The sequence below is a fragment of the Ictidomys tridecemlineatus genome, chromosome 6 (genome assembly GCF_052094955.1).
Source record: "Ictidomys tridecemlineatus isolate mIctTri1 chromosome 6, mIctTri1.hap1, whole genome shotgun sequence".
NCBI lineage: Eukaryota > Metazoa > Chordata > Mammalia > Rodentia > Sciuridae > Ictidomys > Ictidomys tridecemlineatus.
In genome coordinates this window covers 43,930,583-43,948,567 of record NC_135482.1, presented here as the reverse complement: position 1 = coordinate 43,948,567, position 17,985 = coordinate 43,930,583, and the positions used below count along the sequence as shown (strand labels likewise).

The 17,985-nt window shown below is 37.1% G+C and overlaps 1 protein-coding gene across 4 annotated transcripts in view; it reads left to right on the top strand.

Moving 5' to 3' along the window:
- Nucleotides 1–17,985, top strand: part of Lgr5 (leucine rich repeat containing G protein-coupled receptor 5) — a 124,781-nt gene that overhangs the window by 53,641 nt on the left and 53,155 nt on the right. For all 4 annotated transcript variants that reach the window (XM_040280316.2, XM_040280315.2, XM_005330412.4 and 1 more), the window contains exons 2-3: nucleotides 1,340–1,411; nucleotides 17,427–17,498. In XM_040280316.2, coding sequence (XP_040136250.2) covers nucleotides 1,340–1,411; nucleotides 17,427–17,498 — 144 coding nt within the window. The remainder of the gene's footprint in view (nucleotides 1–1,339; nucleotides 1,412–17,426; nucleotides 17,499–17,985) is intronic.

Below are 17,985 nucleotides of genomic sequence, written 5' to 3'. Positions count from 1 at the left end.
TTTATCCTCCTGGCACATGTTTGCCACCTTTTAAAAAAAAAACAGAGAGTAAATGAGCGCTCCGTGCTAAGCATCACTAATATCAAGTTAATATTTGATAAAGGAACCAAGCTTTCGATACCAAAATCAGCTAGGCAGGTACAATGGTGTGTTCATTTTACTAACAGAAATGATTCAGATTAAAAAGAAGCACATTGTCTTCTCTGACCATCAGCTGGTATGGACCGCACTGAATTTTTTCTCTTAACATTTTTCTGTGTGGTATGCAAATCAGTTTGGGTCAGATATTGATCTTATAAACCAGGGGCATTTACATAATGGGACAATACATAGGCATTTTACATTCTTTTAATATTTGTTGCCCTGTTTCAGAGTTTTGGGTGCCTGAAGTGAAGCATCTATAAGCATGCAGATGAGTGTTAAGAGTGGAGGTGTGTCTGAGATTGTTACAGCAGTAGTCCTGAATCTCCAGGTTGGAGCAACAAGTCATTTCTTAAGTGAACCTGTAGCTGCCTATGAGAAGCCTGGGTTGGTCTTGATTGGAATCTGCCCAGCTGTCAGTGTTCTGGCTTCTGAGATACAGATGGCATACACCAGTGATGCATAGGATATATGAGAGACAGCAAGAAATAGAGAAATAAAAACACAATAAAATCTAATTACACGGAGTTTCGTTTAAAAACAAAAATTGATTGAGTTCTGCCCAAAGTGGCTTGTTGTTTCCTGTGCCAGGAACTACTGTGCGGGCCCAGCAGGAAGTGTGCTACAGAGCAGGATCACCTTACAGCCTCGTTTTATGGTTCATTTCACTTATTTAATGCAATCTGAGAACCTGCAAAAGGAGCATGTTAGGAGGAGGGAATAGTCTTTTTGTCTTGTTTTGTTTTAAGTTTCTTTGAATCAAAACATTTGTTTTTGCAAGGTGTTTAAACTCCCAGAGAAACAGGACTTCTAGAGTTGCTAGATGGAGACATTTTTGTCACCCAACGTAAAGCGAGACGCATAGTTGTGTATAGAGTTGAGTCCTGTCTGTTTCTTTTGCTGTCTCTACCCATATCATCTTAAACGTGAAGAGTTACCACCTAGCCCATGAATGGTCTAAATCATTTTTTGATTCCACGTGAGCTCTTCCTAGAGTCTCTGATTTGACAGAGAGCCCATGATGTTGGTGGGTGGTGGAGCGGGGTGGAGATTTCGGGTTGGAAAATTGCAATTCATTTGTCAGGCAGAGGAATGAGTTCATTTCAACTGTGATGCTTGGAATGGTGTGAACTGAACAGCTGGATTTCCTTGTGGCAGTATACACTGCTCCTCACACGCTGTCTGTCTTCCCTTCCAGAGACCTCAGTATGAACAACATCAGCAGACTGCCCCCGGGTCCCCTGCACAGCCTCCGCTTCCTAGAGGAGCTGTAAGTATCACTGGAGTCCCGTTCCATCTAGTCCACCAGGGACACGTTCTTGTGTGTGCCTCTTGTACTTGCTGTGGGAACCAGATAACACAAGGCAGAGAAGCTGTCAGCACCAACAACTTTGGCACATGAGGAAACACTTAGTTGAGACGGAGGGGAGGAAAAAAAATTGCTTATGATTCTGGAAATCAACTTATAAAAGAGTTTACCATGAGGCTACAACTTTCTAAGGTGAGACTGAGCCAAACAAATTAAAATTTTAAAACAAAGGCTGTTTAAAAGAGCTGGATAGCTCTTTGGAAATAGTTAAGCAGCAGGATATTAAAAGTTTGAATACTGGTTCATGTTTATTAAAATAGCAAGTAAAGCTATAATCAAAACCAAAACCTGCTGCCTGGTTTCGGCTTGTGACTGGGAGAATTGAGTCCACATTGCATAGCACCAAAACCTCTTGTCCTAATCACTTTTAATTACTATTAACCTACTTTTAAATTTAGCTTCCCTAGAGGCTTCAACAGAAAAACCTGAAATCCACGGAGGACGTAAAGCTGGGCTCTCTTATATTCACTATTAAAAAATTTAAAAATTTAAAAATAAAAAAAAGGAAGAAGCTAAAATTAGTTAATGATACACAGAGGAGCCCTGATTAAGCCTAGTAATCACTTTCCAGAAGATGAAAAAGAACTCTATAAACCAAAAATCTGCGTTTCAATATTCATTTGATCCTCTTACCCTGTGGAGGGATGGAAGCGACACATCGCCAGTCCTCGGGAAGAGCGTTTGGCACCATCAGTTGAGGAAATCCTCTGACTGTTGATTAAAGGAATTGTTTAGGCAATGGCCCCTTTTGAAAATACTTCCTTTATAAATCCTAAAGTCGGGGTCCAATTTGGGGGTAATTTAAATTGTTGATGTACCACACAATCCACCATGGAAAGAATGTCCCATCAGAACCAAATTGGGCTACATTGATCATCTCTTCAAGAGGGTGATATTTTCACATTTCCCCATGCAAGAGTTTTATCTATACTTCTTTTGGGTGACATTATATATATATATTTTAAATGCTATTGTTTTTACTACTAAAATCAATAGAAAATGACCAATTTCTTCCCGAGGGGCATGGTAGGGGATCTGAGACTACGTAATCGTACAGCGAATTTTTAACACTCAGAGAATGGATGTTCACTCTGAGTTCCTGGCTCCTCTTTTTCCCTATTCTTTTCTCTCAAGTCATTTCCCTTGCAAGGTGTGAACCTTCATAAAAGCTGAAGCCATGTGTGTCTTTCACTGCTGGCACCTAATCAATAATCAATACATTTTTTCATGAGTGGACTAATGAGAAAGGTAAACATGTAAAAGGAGCTTCTTACACATGTTGAAAGCATTAGTTAATATTTTAATGATGATTTGAAGTAAATTTCAAACGTCAGAATTTTTCTTATTTCCTTCTCATTCTCCGACCTTACCACAACGAATAGTCCTGTTTGCCCCTCATTTCTAAGCTATGCCTCCTTTCTTATCCTTTTCTCTTTAATTTCCTTCTAACATCCTATTTCAAAATGCTTGCCTTCTCCCCCAACACACACCTCAACTTTAGAACACAAACTGAATCCATAAATAATTCACTTTCCCAAGGACTTTGTTAATAGAGTTCCTCCCTCCATGACCCAACTCATTCAAAATAACTTCTCTGTCTTCATGAGTTGAATGCTAATTCTGTTCAGATGCCAGTTTTTCAAAAGATAATTGGGAAAAATCATAAAAAATAGGCTAGGAGATGAGGAAGGAGAAATACCATTCAAAAATTCTGTTTTTCTATATTGTCTTTTATTTCTCTCTCCAGAAACTTCATCAGATATCTTGACCATAGAACCATAGAATTTTTAGAAACAGAGGGGACTCTTTAAAGACTATTTATTCCTTCTGTCCTAGAATTCCTTCTGCTGAGCTAGCTGACTTGCTGAATTTAAAATGAAGACTGCTTTTCCATATATACCTCTGAGCTGCATCTAAATGATGTTTTGAAGACATCACAAATGGGTTTCATTGCAAGAAAGGATAGTATTTAACCTGGAAAAATGATCAACTGTGCTTGGTTTACTTTTTTGTTCCCAAGGCTAAATTAGGGGATGAAGATTTTTATTAAAAAAAAAGAAACACTCCTTTAGCAGAGCATTTTGATTATTTCTTTATTATGTGGCTGATTTTCTCTATTAAAGTTAGCTCTGTTTAAGTCCATATTTTCTTTTTAGAACATAAGATCTTCAAAAATGATAATATAACAGCAATCATAGCTTACTCTGTTCCAGTGACTGTTCATGGTGCTTTGTGCACATCATCCCACTGAATTCTCCTAACAACCCATCAAGGTAGAGATTATTATTCCCAGTTAACAGATAAGAAAACCAAAGTACAGAGGAAAGAAGGAATTTACTCAAGATAATGAAGTCGGTGTCACAGCTAAAATTCTGGCCTGGGTCAAGGCTGATTCACAGTGACTTAGAAAGCTGTGCTTAGACAAGGGAGGAAGAGTTTGATTTGTCCTGGTTCAGCTGTGCCTTGCTCTTTCCCAGTAGCACCTAATGCAGAAATTTATGTAGTCCAAATTTTTTCAGTGTCCGGGAGAATGAGTCATGTAATGATAGGTGTGTAGGTATGGGCCCATGTCTGCATCTGTGTGGGGGAATGAGAAAGAAGGCAAAGAGAGCCATTTTCCCAGGAGGGAGAGGTCAAAAATTCAGGTTATTGATCTTCTAGCATCATATATTAGCTGAGAAAAATATTATCAGAATTTTCAGATACAGAATATCTGAATGTAGCATTGTTCAATGGGTTTAAAACTTTAGTTAACATTTTTATATGTAAAAATAGATGCTTAAACACCATATTTATGTGGTATTTTACTTGAACTAACATCCAGAAAGCCAGATATAGATGCTTAGATACCTGTCAGGGTGTGATATGTGTGCCTTTTATGACATAATTAGGAAACTGTTTGAAATTGTAAAGTCTTAAAATTACCAAAAAAAGTATAAAGTCATTTGGTTTATTCAGCTCATGTTATGTTTTATCACTTTATGCATCAAATAGGAAACTGCTACTGATACTGTCAATTATATTAAGAAAACACAACTGGAAAATTCAGCCTTTAAAAATCAGTATCGATAAAACCAAGTTACCACCCTTTCTCTTAGCTCTAATAACCCAGTGTATCATTTCTCTAATTTTCTTCATTTAACTGTGTTATAAACTGTGTAGACAGCCATGCTTTGCCCCTCATCTATCACGAAAGCCTAACAAAAGTGCCATAGTTCAAAGCTCTGGAGATACAGAGTTAATGTTTAAAACAACATGTAACTGGATAAAGTGGCTATCTGGAGCAAATATTTAAGAAGAATAAAAGCCATCACAGTAAATGGTCTCCCCCACCTCTCTCTCTAGTGTGCATTCTAAATTAAATTACATTCTAGAGTAATTGCTGCCTGGGCCACAAGTTTTCGGGTCTTGCTTGTTATTTGCTATTTATTGTTTTATGGTTCTGCAAAGTGACCAGGTGTGCATAGGCCAATCATTTTACTGGTGACGATGTACTAGGACTAAGAGGAGAGTCTTTGCTTTTGAGAGAGAGAGAGAGAGAGAGAGAGAGAGAGAATCTAAATGTAGGGAGACTGGGCTGTGCCCGAGAGAAGAGTGCAGCATCTAGAGCCAAAACCCAGAATTTCCTCTCCTGGCCCTGCCACTCACTAGCTGGTAATCCCTTCAACCTCCCTGGGCCTTGGAGAATAACAGTGAGAGCCTCTCTGCCTATCTTTGAGGCTGTTTCTGAGGATCAAATGAAATGATGTTGAAAGAACTTTGGTAAACTATAATCTACATATTGTTGTATTCATAAAAATGAAAACACCTTTAAGAAGATTCTAACCTCTTCCTGTTTCATGAACCTAATTTTGCAGGAATCCCAGAAATCTGGGACCTGTGAAGGAAAAGCTATTTCCAGCTCTGATCTCTAATGACCATAGCTAATGTTTGCAGATAGTTCTTTACCAAATTTTCACAACCTGAACAAGCATTGCATTTCTCTCTGCCAATACCTCTCCCAGCTCTTTAGGTTCAGTTCTGCTAAGGACGTCATATTCATGCTTCGTGGACAAATAAAAGATCTTACATTTGGCCCTAAGAGAGTGGTTTACATGTTAAGAGCTAATGGCAAATGGTACTTATCGCTAGCATCTACAAATAACAGTAAACTTAGATTAGTAGTCTCATTAAACCAGGGAGGACTCAGTTGTTTCCATTTTTAAAATAGTCTAAGTTAAAGGTTTTTATTTCCGAGTAGCATTTTAAAGTCTTCCCAGATTTTAATGCTATTGGAATCAAATACTCAATTTAGAAAAGAAACATGAGATGCTCTAGGGAGGTCTGTTTTTAAGTTATTATTCCCTGGAACTGTTTGCTCATATTATGGTTGGCCTTGAGGAATCTCTATATAAATAGCAGATATCTATTATTACAGATGAAATTTCTAATGAGAGACACTAGCAAACTTCCTGAAAGTGTAATCTGTGCTTGCTGCTTGTACTTCCTCACCATGTTACTGAAAATGGTGAGAGCTGTCCTGCCTGTCTTTTGAGTTTTGTTTTGTTTTGTTTTTCCTGTGGATCAAGTGAAATGATGATGAAGAACTTTGGGAAATGATAATGCACATATTGATTGTATTTGTAAAGCCAAAACACCTCCATGCCCATGAATGATCTTCATTGGGCTTGTCACAGTGATTAGTTTCCTGTTCTCATAATTCTGGCAATTGATTATAAATGCTGCTTCCTTAAAACTCATGGCAATGATTTTGGTTCTCTTCCATGTCTATCCATACAACTAGACTTACGCATTTAGATAGCTGTTATTGTGTGTGTGTGTGTGTGTGTGTGTGTGTGTGTGTGTGTGTGTATCTTGTGTTGACAGGACCCTATTTTGAAAGTACCCTACCTCTCTGCCTCCTCTTCTTTTTCCCTTTGGCATTCCATTCTCCCGGATTCCTATAAAATGTAGACATTCCCCAAATTTCTTCACTTAATTTTATTGTCTCCTTTCTTAGTTCTTTTTACTTCCTCCATTCAACATGCATTTATTGTACCACTGGGAACGTAAGAATGAATAGAACTTGCTGTGGGTCATTTAGCAAGCTCTTGCCTTTGAGGAACTTAAAATTGAATGTAGAGACAGATAATCAGCAATGAAAAGCACGTAAGATATTTACTAATTGTGACACACAAGTAGTGAAGAACACAAACATGATTTAGACAAAGAATAAAGAGAAATGGCCAAGACGGGGAAAACCTCACTCTAGGAAGATGACATTTCTAAACTAAGATCAGATCATGTAGGGCCAATCCGGTTATGTATTCAGTACAATGAGGCGGGGTGTGAATATAGGCAACTAGTGAAACAATATGAGTTATGATATTAAAGATTTCTCTGATTTCTGCATACAAAATAGATCAGAGAATTACAGAATTATAGAAGCAGAGACTCATTAGAAGGCTGTCATCATTGAGAAGAAACCGAAGACTATGTTTCCTGTATAGATGACTCCCAAATCCATGTTTTCAGTCCAGCTCTCTTTTGTTTTTGATTGCTAGACCAGTGGTTCTTAAAATGTGGCATCATTAAGAACAGCATATAGAGCGTTTAATAAAAGCAGCAGCATCGGCACTATCTTGTTATTTATCCTTCATCTAAATTTATTCTTTATCTGTGCTTGTTAGAAATATAAATTCATGTGCTCCATCCCAACCTAGGAAATTGAAAACTCTAGGGATTTAGCCTAGGAAACTGCCTTTAACAAGTGATTGCAGTGCATGGAAAATTTTGAGTACCACTAATCTAGGCCAATTGTTCTTGAAAATTAGTGACATCCAAATACCTGAAGTATTTGCTAAGCCACACTTTGCTAAGCTGCACCAAGTTTCTTCAGCTGGTTGGCGATTGGGAGAAGAACGTCAAGAAATTGTATTTATAGGAAATTCCCAGGTGATACCAACACTGCTAGTTCAGCATCCACACTTTGGGAATCCCCAACTTCTTAAGGGACACCTCCATCTACTGTCCCACCAATACTTTAAAACCCAACTTGTGCAGACACAGATTAATTCATGCATCACATGGCTGACAAGCTTCCTCTCCTGTGTTTCCTAATTGCCACCAGCGTTGTTATTATGCCACGTCTGTAACTCCATTCTTTCTCTCTTGCCCCCTACCTCTAACCAATTTCCAAGTCCTAAAGTTCATGATTCTACAATTTTCTCACCCATTTGTTCATTTTATTTCATCACCACCTAGTTCAGATTCTGTTGTCTCATATGTATAACTGTTAAAATCACGTCTCCTAATTCTCCCCACAATCAATGAATGAATCATTGTCTCTAGGAACAGAGACACAACAGCAGGTTGGTCTGGACAAGAGTGACCGACCTAAACAGGAAAAATACAAGCACATGATAGCTACATCACTGGAGGTGTCACTGGCTATAAGAATCCATTGCTTTTTGTTTAAACTCCCGCCATGCCTACCAGATCCAGTACACAAAGGTTTTCCAAGTGATCTTGTAAATTTTAAACTGTGAGAATTATTTCTAAGTTTTCCATTTTCAAATCACAATCACCTAGAATACTGTTTTAAACTAGTAAAGACAAGAGCTTATCCCCAGAGATTCTAATTTGAAGGGTATCAGTGGGGACCCAAACATCATTCTTTAAAAGCCCTACGTGTGAGCTGAGAACCACTGTAATATATGGAAACATCAAAGCAAAGAAAGAGACTCATCAGTTAATTGAATGTAGGGACTAAAGAAGAGGTCCAGAAGACTCTGAATAAGGTCACAATATTAGGTGCCAGGTGACGGGTGAAGCACAGAGGCAGGGAATTCAAGAATAACTGGTTTTAAAGATAAGAGGATGTCTGCTTCTAGACTTACTTCATATAAAGTGCCAGCAGGACATCCAAATGAGAATGTCAGTAAAGTCATTGGAATGGAAGTCTGGAGCCTAAAAAAAATGTTCTAGAAAATAATGATTGGGAAGTAGTTTACAAAGAGGTAATGGTTGAAGGCGCTGAATAAAGACAGAGGATCTGCTTTTGTTAAAATAACCAGCACTGCTTACTAAAAATGCAGATTCCCAAATCTATCCCCCAGGAATTCTGATTCTCTAGATTGGGTTTGGGAGCTGGAGAGCTAGGAAGTTTAGACTCCAGAGGTGAGGACGCTAAAATTTTGAGCACCAATAGACAGGGAGAAAAAAAAAATAATGTGAGGATGAAACTTCAGGAACTACATTTGGAAGATGAAAACTAAGAGATGGCAAGAGAGGAAGAAAGAGAGAAGACCAGTCATTGTGATGGGAGTGTCATTGTGGTAAGGGTGTAAGACTGTACTGGATCTGGTAGGCATGGCGGGAGTTTAAACAAAAAGCAATGGATTCTTATAGCCAGTGACACCTCCAGTGATGTAGCTATCATGTGCTTGTATTTTTCCTGTTTAGGTCGGTCACTCTTGTCCAGACCAACCTGCTTTTAACCAAAATGTTGGTTTAAGATCCAAGTTTTGAAGATGAAATGCTATGCTTGAACTAAATTTTCCTGTGTGAACTTTTCTATATAAATGTGAGCAAACAACTTCTCTTAGGCACACTTTGCCATCTGTAAAAAAGGAAATAATAATGTTTGCTTAATATGATTATGATAATAATTAAATAGCAGTATGTATATAAAGTACTTAACATTGTACCTAACACTTACAAGTTGTTTAATAAATGGTAGCTACTATTTATGTGCTCCCAAAGCACTGTACATGGCTTATTGAACATGTTAAAAGAAATTTCTGGATCTAAATTTGATATAGAATGAAGAAGAAATATTATTCATCTGTTTCTAATCTGGTTATGTAATGACTAACCAACTTGGAATAGTTATGCTAGACCCAAAGAAACTGCAGCACTATGGTCAGCTGTCTTTGGAGACAAAATCAAGATTCTTGACCTAAGGAGTCTATCATCTGATCAGATAAATACACAGTAAAGGGTAGAAAAAGAACCTCTGCAGGAAGCGTGGTATAGAATATATCTTATAGGAACACTTACTATGGACTAAGGTGATTAAGGGAAAACTCACAAATGAGCTGAAATTGAACTTCATTTGTCTGTAGTTAAGAAATCACAGGTCTTTGTGCCCACTACAGGATCTCCCAGGTACCCTAAAAAAAGTTCACTTATTCAGTTCAATGGTTATAGCTCTCCACAATTCTTAGCCTTTGAACCTTGAAATTCGAATATTCTCATCCTAACTAATAACAGAAGCAAAATGCTGAGTTCATGAATATATAGCTTAAGAAAGAAAGTTTGGGGGCTGGATTTACCCAATTGCAAATGATTAACTTATTGAAATGGGAGGAGTAAATTCCAGTTTTTGAAAATCACAAATTATCAAGGCTTACTAGGAAAGACATTTGCTCTCCAAGGGAAGACAAACAGCTGAAGGGATGTCATGATCCTTTTAACTCAAGCTACCCTCATTTGTCTTTTATTTTAATTTTTTCTCTTTAATATTTTTTAGTTGTCAATCTATTTTCATTTTATTAATTTATATGCAGTGCTGAAAATCAAACCTGGGGCCTCACACATGCTAGGCAAGCACTCTACCACTGAGCCACAACCGCAGCCCAACTCATTTGTCTTTTGAAAGTCAGTGATTATACTATTATCATAGTTTTCATTAACTTTATTTTAGAATGATATTTGTTTCAAAATGAGAATATTTTGACACTCATAAGGAATAAAAGATTTTGCAGAAATTTCACATTTAAATGATAGTTTAGCAACAGTTATTCAAGTGAATTATAAACTCAGAAAATTGAAAAATTCTGAAATTATAACAGCTACCAAAATCAGTACTGGAAAATCACAAAGGAAAATTGTACCAGAAAACTAGAAATAGACAAGAATCATCCAGATCACCAGAATGAAATAAAAAGGTGGGAGGGGAGCATAATACTTAAGCCTGATGTCAGCCCTCATCCAATTTCTATAAAAAGTTAATTTGGCATTTATAGATTGTGTGTCTTCTAGGTCTCATGTATTTTGTAAAAATCAAATATAAAGCAATAATTTCCAGGAGCCAGTATGAGTTTTCTAAGATGTCTGCAGTGCCTTCCTTTTAAATCATAAGCATCATCTTATTTAAGTTTAGTCTACTCTGATTAAGTAGCAATACTACTATTGCACACTTTCTGTGTTTTATAAGAAATGCCCAGGCTGTGTTTAAATGAAATCAGGAAAGACACAATATTTTCCACTTTATATAAAATTTTTCTGCACTTTGATATCCTCATCTATAAAATGTGGACAATAATAACCCCAATTTAAAGTATGGAAAAGTGCTTTTTTTAATTGTAGTTGTACACAATAACTTTATTTTATTTGTTTATTTTTATGTGGTGCTGAGGATCCAACCCAGGGCCTTGCAAGTGCAAGGCGAGCGCTCTACAATAAGGAAAGTGAGGCCCAGGGAAATTAAGTGGTTTGTGTAGTCTCACAGCAAGTTAATGGTGAAAAGAAAGAAAGCCAAAAAGGGAAAGGAAAAAAAATAACTAAATTAGAAGTTAAGAGGTTCATGTAAGAATCAACCCAGGAAGCCCTCTCACTTAGCTTTGAAAATGATACTTATCTGAAGGGGCCCATGTTGAACAGTGATTCTCTGCTCGGGAATTTCCCAAGATTCCTTAATGGAGAGGAGGGTCAAATGCTCCCTTCCATCCTTAGAACTCACCTTATATAATATATGCATTTCTTCCTCTCTCTCCAGGCCCAACCATGTTAGGGAGGAAAAATTAGACCTTCATTTTAAAAACTGAAGCTTATATATATATATATATATATTTATATATAAGCTTATGTATACACATATTATGTATGTGTGTGTGTATGTATATATATATACTTTAACAATTCAAAGAAACTTATAAATTTATGTTTAATTGGTTATTACAGCACCAAAACATCTATTTATGTAATTTATTGGAAGAAGAATTATGTCAACTGTCTTTTGTAATGTAATGATTTTTTTTCTCTTTTTATGTCAATTAAGTCAGTAAAACTAACAATGCTGGGACAAAATGAGTCTCTCATGTGGAACAGTATCTTTCAGGATAAAAACATTTAAAATATCATAAAGTATGCATAAATTTTCTTATTAAATATTATTGTAGAAATGGAGATAACAAAAGAGATATTTCCATGAAATAATAATTTTAGAAACAGAATATTAAAAAAGAAAAACTCTCAGCCAAATAGCATATGGGGTCTCTAGGATTACAAAGCATTTACTTGGAGATCTGTTAGTCAAATCATCACAGAAGGGAAAGATTTGTGTGTGGTTCTTATTATTTATGTACTAAGTACACATTTCAAAGTGTAGGGATTTTTTTACTTATAAAGTTGTATGTATTTCAGTGGGTTTTTTTTCAAATCTTTATTTATTTACTTATTTTTATGTGGTGCTGAGGCTCGAACCCAGCACCCCATGCGTGCTAGGCAAGTGCTCTATCACTGAGCCACAAACCTAGCCCCAGTGTTTCAGTTTTAAAAGTACTAAAACCACTTCAGATGGTAAAGAAATGAAAGGAATGATTTCCTTCCATTGTTATTTTTGTCCATGAAACAGTCTGCCACCAGCCCAGCAAATAGTTAGTAGCATATCAATTATTTATTTATTTATTTAGCTTTAGGACAGATAACAAGGTCAGTGGTCCCACAGATTTGTTCTGAATACACACTCAGAGACAGTTAAAGTCCCTACCCAGGAAAAAAAAAAAATTGTGGAATCTCAGAAAATGTAACAGAGGAATATTTGCCTAAACAATAATTTAAACTAACTTAAATGAATGTGTAAAAAGACTTTATTTTTCTCCTTTTCATTTCCAAAGCCAATGTCTCAAAAATCATCATGTTACACAATGACACTATAGTGGCAGTAAGAATCAAGAAGTGGGCTGGGGATATAGCTCAGCTGGTTGAGTGCTTGCCTTGCATGCACAAAGCCCTGGGCTCAATCCCCAGCACCACAGGGAAAGGGAAAAAAAAAATAGAGAAGAATCTATTGGAAGTCTATGTTCTGGAATTCAAAACTGTACTGCTGAAGACATGACCATGAACAGGATAGTTAGAATATTTTGACTGATATAACAGTTACTAATCAGTTTAGTATGATTAGCAAAGCTATCTTTTAACTAATTCTAGTCTGTTTTAATTCAGTAAACAACTCTGCTGTGTCCTACGAAGTGCATCCCCCGAGGTATTACATATGCTACTTTGGACATCTAATCAAATGCATGTGGGTTGTGCCTAATATGCTCATAAGTATAGAATGTTGCTCTTTTTGTTTGTTTTGATTTTGACTGCATACATTCACCTTGAACCAAGTGATGTATCAGGTCAGATTTTTCTTCTATACCAAATTCTGACACTTCTCACGACCTCTACCACTGCTGCCCTACACCATGTTCTCCTGTCTGAATACTCTAGTTACTTGGTCGTATGTTTCCACTCTTGTCCTCATAGTCTAATGTTCCCTTTAAAGGGTTCCACCAGAAGGGCATTTGCAAAACAGATCTCATTGCTTTCTGGCTTGAAGTCCTTGTTAGGGTCCCCAAAGTCTTGCATAGAGTGGCCCTGGACACCTCTCTGACCTTCCCTCCTGCCATCCTCCTCCTTGGCCATCCACAGCAGCCATGCTAGTCTCCTTACTGGTTCCTGACGACACCAGGCACACTCCACCTCAGGGTTTTTGTTCTACTGTTCTCTTCATATCCACCTGAGTGGCTCAGACTTCTGTTGAAATAAACTCTTAGCAGAGGTGTTTCCCATCTTGCTTGAAATGACCACAATCATCAATTCCTAAACCTTTGCCTTGATTTTTTTTCCCCTTTTGGTACTAGAGATTGACCCAGGGATGCTTTACTACTGAGCTACATCCCCAGTATATCCCCAGATCTTTTATTTTTTATTCTTTCCTTTTTTTTTTTTTTTTTTTTTTTTTTTTTTGAGACAGGGTCCCTCTGAATTTCCTAGGGCCTTGCTAAGTTTTTGAGGCTGGCCCCAAATTTGCAATTCTCCTGCCTCAGCCTACAAAGCCACTGGGATTATAGGCATGTGCCACCATGCCTGGCTACCTTGATTTTTCTTAATTTGGAATATTTCTCATGTTTTATTATCCATGTATCTTTTTTTTTTTTTTTATTTTTTTTTCATTTTATTTTTTAGTTCTTGGCAGACACAACATCTTTGTTGGTATGTGGTGCTGAGGATCGAACCCGGGCCGCACGCATGCCAGGCGAGCGCGCTACCGCTTGAGCCACATCCCCAGCCCTATCCATGTATCTTTTTATTTCATGACTTTTTCCCCACATTAGACTGCAAACTCCATGAGATCAGGACTTTGGCAGCCTGGATTTCACTGCTTTATCACTGACCCCTAAGCAGTGGTAGCACAGAGCAGACTCTCCAGAAATGCATGTAGCATAGAAAAAGAGAGCATGGACAAATGATTAAATACATTTCTTCCCTACTTAGACTGGCTGTTAGGAAACAGCAGCATGCACTGCCTGTGACAGTCCAGGTGTGTCAACTGCCAGCTAACAGTGCACAGATGAAAGGAACATAAAGCAAAGACAGTGAATGCTGAAGATTGGAGCAGCTTTGCAAACATGATTCCTTGAGGCCAGTATCTAGGCAGGTGTGATACAGCCTTGCCAGTTCAGTAATCCTTCAGTCATCAACTTGTTTGCAGAAGATAACAGGAACCCATACTGATTCAGCTATTCATCCAAAACAGACTGCAGGGCTACGGGGCAATTTGGTTTCACAAAGTCATCCAGGGGCCCAGGTGACTGGCGAATTTTTTGTTGTTCTTTTGCCTTCCATGAAATGATCTCCACACGCTGAGGCTGTCTCGCCAGTATCACATCTGCAAGAAAGGGGGAATAAAGGATATTGGAGGAAAATGGCTTCCTTTTAAGGAGGTGACACATAAACTTCACATAGTGCTTTTGATCAGACTCAAACTTAGTTAAGTAACCATGTTCTAGTGCAATATAGACCCGAAACTAAGAATCTGGCTGGGTGGCCATGTACTCAGCTAAAACACTGGGAACAGAAAATTATTCTAGAAGAAGAGAAAGAAGGACACTGGGGGATAGTGATTAGTTGAGTACTATGAGGCAATCTACTGTGTTTCAGACGCTGTTCAAGGCTCTATAATAGATACAAAGACAATCCCTGTGTTTTATGTGTTACAAGACAGCCACATACCATAACACAAGGTAGACTATAAAATCCATAATCCAGGCACAAAGCACTACCAAAGGTGTTCAAAGTCAAGGGATTGGAATCCTCAGAAATGAGGTTGTTTTGAGGGATGGGAAGGAGCACATTTTGGATGGAGCAAAGAGCTCAATGGGAAAGAGTGGAGTTCTAAGAAGAGCAAATCTCAAGATCTGATTCAGCTCTAGCATAAAGGGAGTTGTGGAGAAAGAAGCTGAGGACTTCTTTCCATTTCTTTTATTCTGTCATGGAAATGGCTAAAGGGTTTTTGAATGGGGTAGCAGTAAGATCAGATTAGGCCATATAAAGACCATCAGTGAATAGAGAGTGAGTGGGAGTAGGGAGAGACAGAACAGGGATAGAACTGATAGAAGGTCAGCGTGTTTTCTTATAAGACAACTTTGTAGGAAATAAAAAATAAATAACTAAAACACTACTGAAATCACCTTAGTCAATATTAAGCTGAATGATGAGTTATTGACATATATTTATTGAATGCCTGCCATGGTTAGACTAGTAGCTCTCCGACGATCTGACCATGGACACAGGAAGAAGCAAATTTCTTCCCCACAATCCATTCTCACAAATATAGTTGGAAACAAAAGTTGTAGAAAACAATACTTCTGACAAGGTATTCTCTTTGACATAGAGGAGACTCTATGTTTTTATTCTTAATTCTATAATGAGCCCCTAAATTTTTTGTTTGAAAAAAAAATTCTTTACATATCATGAGCAGGGCAGGAGGAATACGGTATAAGAGCTCTCTAAACCTTCTAAGAGATTATCTCTGTTAAGGGAAGGAAAACCAGGCACAAACACAAATAACCACAAGAAGGTAGGGGAGCTGTGGAGGGACCTAAGAAGCCATCTTACATTTCATGTAATTAGGAAGAAAATGAAGTGTAGAAATATTAATAAGTTAACGCACAAAGTAACAGTGCTGAAGATGCAAGATAGGCAGAACTTCTCAGAGAGATCTAAGTCCTTTCTCATGTTATTGATTTTTTAAAAAAAATCAGGATTACATAATCATGGTAGATACAATGTTAGTTTGATTTGAATTGAGCAATTAATGCTTTTAATACTAATGCTTTGCAGAGGTTCTACTCATGAGATAATTAAAGCATTTATTTAAATATTCACTGATGGTCAGTCTTTTATCAGTGGCTGTAGAGAGGATGGCTTACTTCAGTCAAGTCAGTGAATCTTGGCAACTGAATTATCTACGCTTTGAAGATAATATCAAAAGTATATGGGCTGGGGATGTGGCTCAAGCGGTAGCGCGCTCGCCTGGCATGCGTGCGGCCCGGGTTCGATTCTCAGCACCACATACCAACAAAAATGTTGTGTCCGTCAAGAACTAAAAAATAAATATTAAAAATTCTCTCTCTCCTCTCTCTCTCTCCTCTCTCACTCTCTCTTTAAAAAAAAAAAAAAGTATATGGGAGGCTGAGGCAGGAGGATCAGAAGTCAAGGTCCGTTTGATCAACTTAATGAGACCCTGTCTCAAAATAAAAAATAAAGGAAGAGCTGGGGGTGTAGTTCAGTGGTAGAGCATCCTGGATTCAGTTTCTAGTACTGGGAAAGAAAGAGAGTAAGTGAGAGCAAGAGAGACAAACAAAGAAAGAATGAATGAATGAATTTTTTTTAAAAGTATACATTTGAGGCCTTTAGGCCCTTCATAAAAAAGCACTAGTCAAATGGACAACTCTACCCTTATCCTCATCCCCCATTTCCATCATAAAAGCCTGGGGTGTCTTGATTTTCATTTCTAACCACCATCCTAGGATGTTATCCATTCCTTAAAAGATTTTGTGCTCCTCTGAGTCACATGGTTGTTCTCTTGTTTTGTGGGACAGTCTAACATCCCAGGATATGACTCTGAGATGTTGAGTAAGTACTGAACCAGATGCTTGAGCTACATACCTTATTGAACTTTTTGTGTATTTTCCTACCTGGACTGTTTTCCACTTAGAAAAGTATCATAACGCAAGCTTTTAAAACGTTATCAGTGAATGGCAAAACTTTCCATTAAATAAACCCACGTTAATGTATTAATGTCTTCCATTCTAAACTCTTTGTTATAATTTTGTAAGGCATTGCTCAATTAAAACATGTTAAATTAATTTCTGGAGGTTTAGAAAAAAATGATTGTGAGGGTATGCATTCATATTTTACAAACTTAATAAGAAAGTTGGGTATTATGTGGTATAATTGCAACTGAAATAGTCTTATGTTTGACTATTTTATTCACCATTATAAAGAATAGTAAAAATTATGTGATGGTCATATTTTAACATTATAAGTTTTTGCAAATTATTATATGATAATAACTTTGGTTTGAAAATTTTTAAAGGAAAGATACATACAAATATATGTATATACATGCATACTGTAAGCTATTAAATGATTTATTGTAAAATAGATAATGTATTACATTTTTTCCTTAGGCCCTTCTGCCAATATTTGGATTTAAAATTTATAGAAATTTCTTACCATATATTAAAAAAAAACAAGGTTCTTTACAGTTGTTTTGGCATTTGTGGTTTGAACATAGTTGTACTGCATTTTTTAACAACTAAATGAATTCCACATGAAGAGAGCTCTGCTCACTCTCTTTCCTCTCCATTGAAACCCACAGACGTCTTGCCGGAAACGCTCTGACATACATTCCCAAGGGAGCATTCGCTGGCCTTTACAGTCTTAAAGTTCTGTAAGTAAACCAAGTATTAATGGATGTATTTCTGATCATAGTGTCAAATGGCTGCTGATTAACTTGTAAAGATTGACTCCCTCTAATAGGCTACCAGGATGCTTCAGAGAATTCATTTAAAGTCAACTCTTCCTTCACTGGTGCCATAGAACTATACTACATTTGACTAAATTTGTGTGTGAAAAATAAAATTTGCATCTCTCTTTCTAACTTTAATATCTCAAATTGTTTGCTGCTAAGTAAGTACCTTACCAAGTCAAGCTTTTAAATGAATATTTATCTTTCCCTCTGTTTTATAAAGTTGGGAATGTGACTCATATGATCTTGATCACTGAATAAATTGCTATGATGCTGACATAAGATCGAAGCTTCAAACCAATTTGAAGGTTGTTTCCTTATGATGCTCTGAATAAGAACCCACTAAAAACTACCAAGTTTGTGTTCTACTTGTGAGTGGATATGTGAAATCCTAGTGCATAGCAAATGT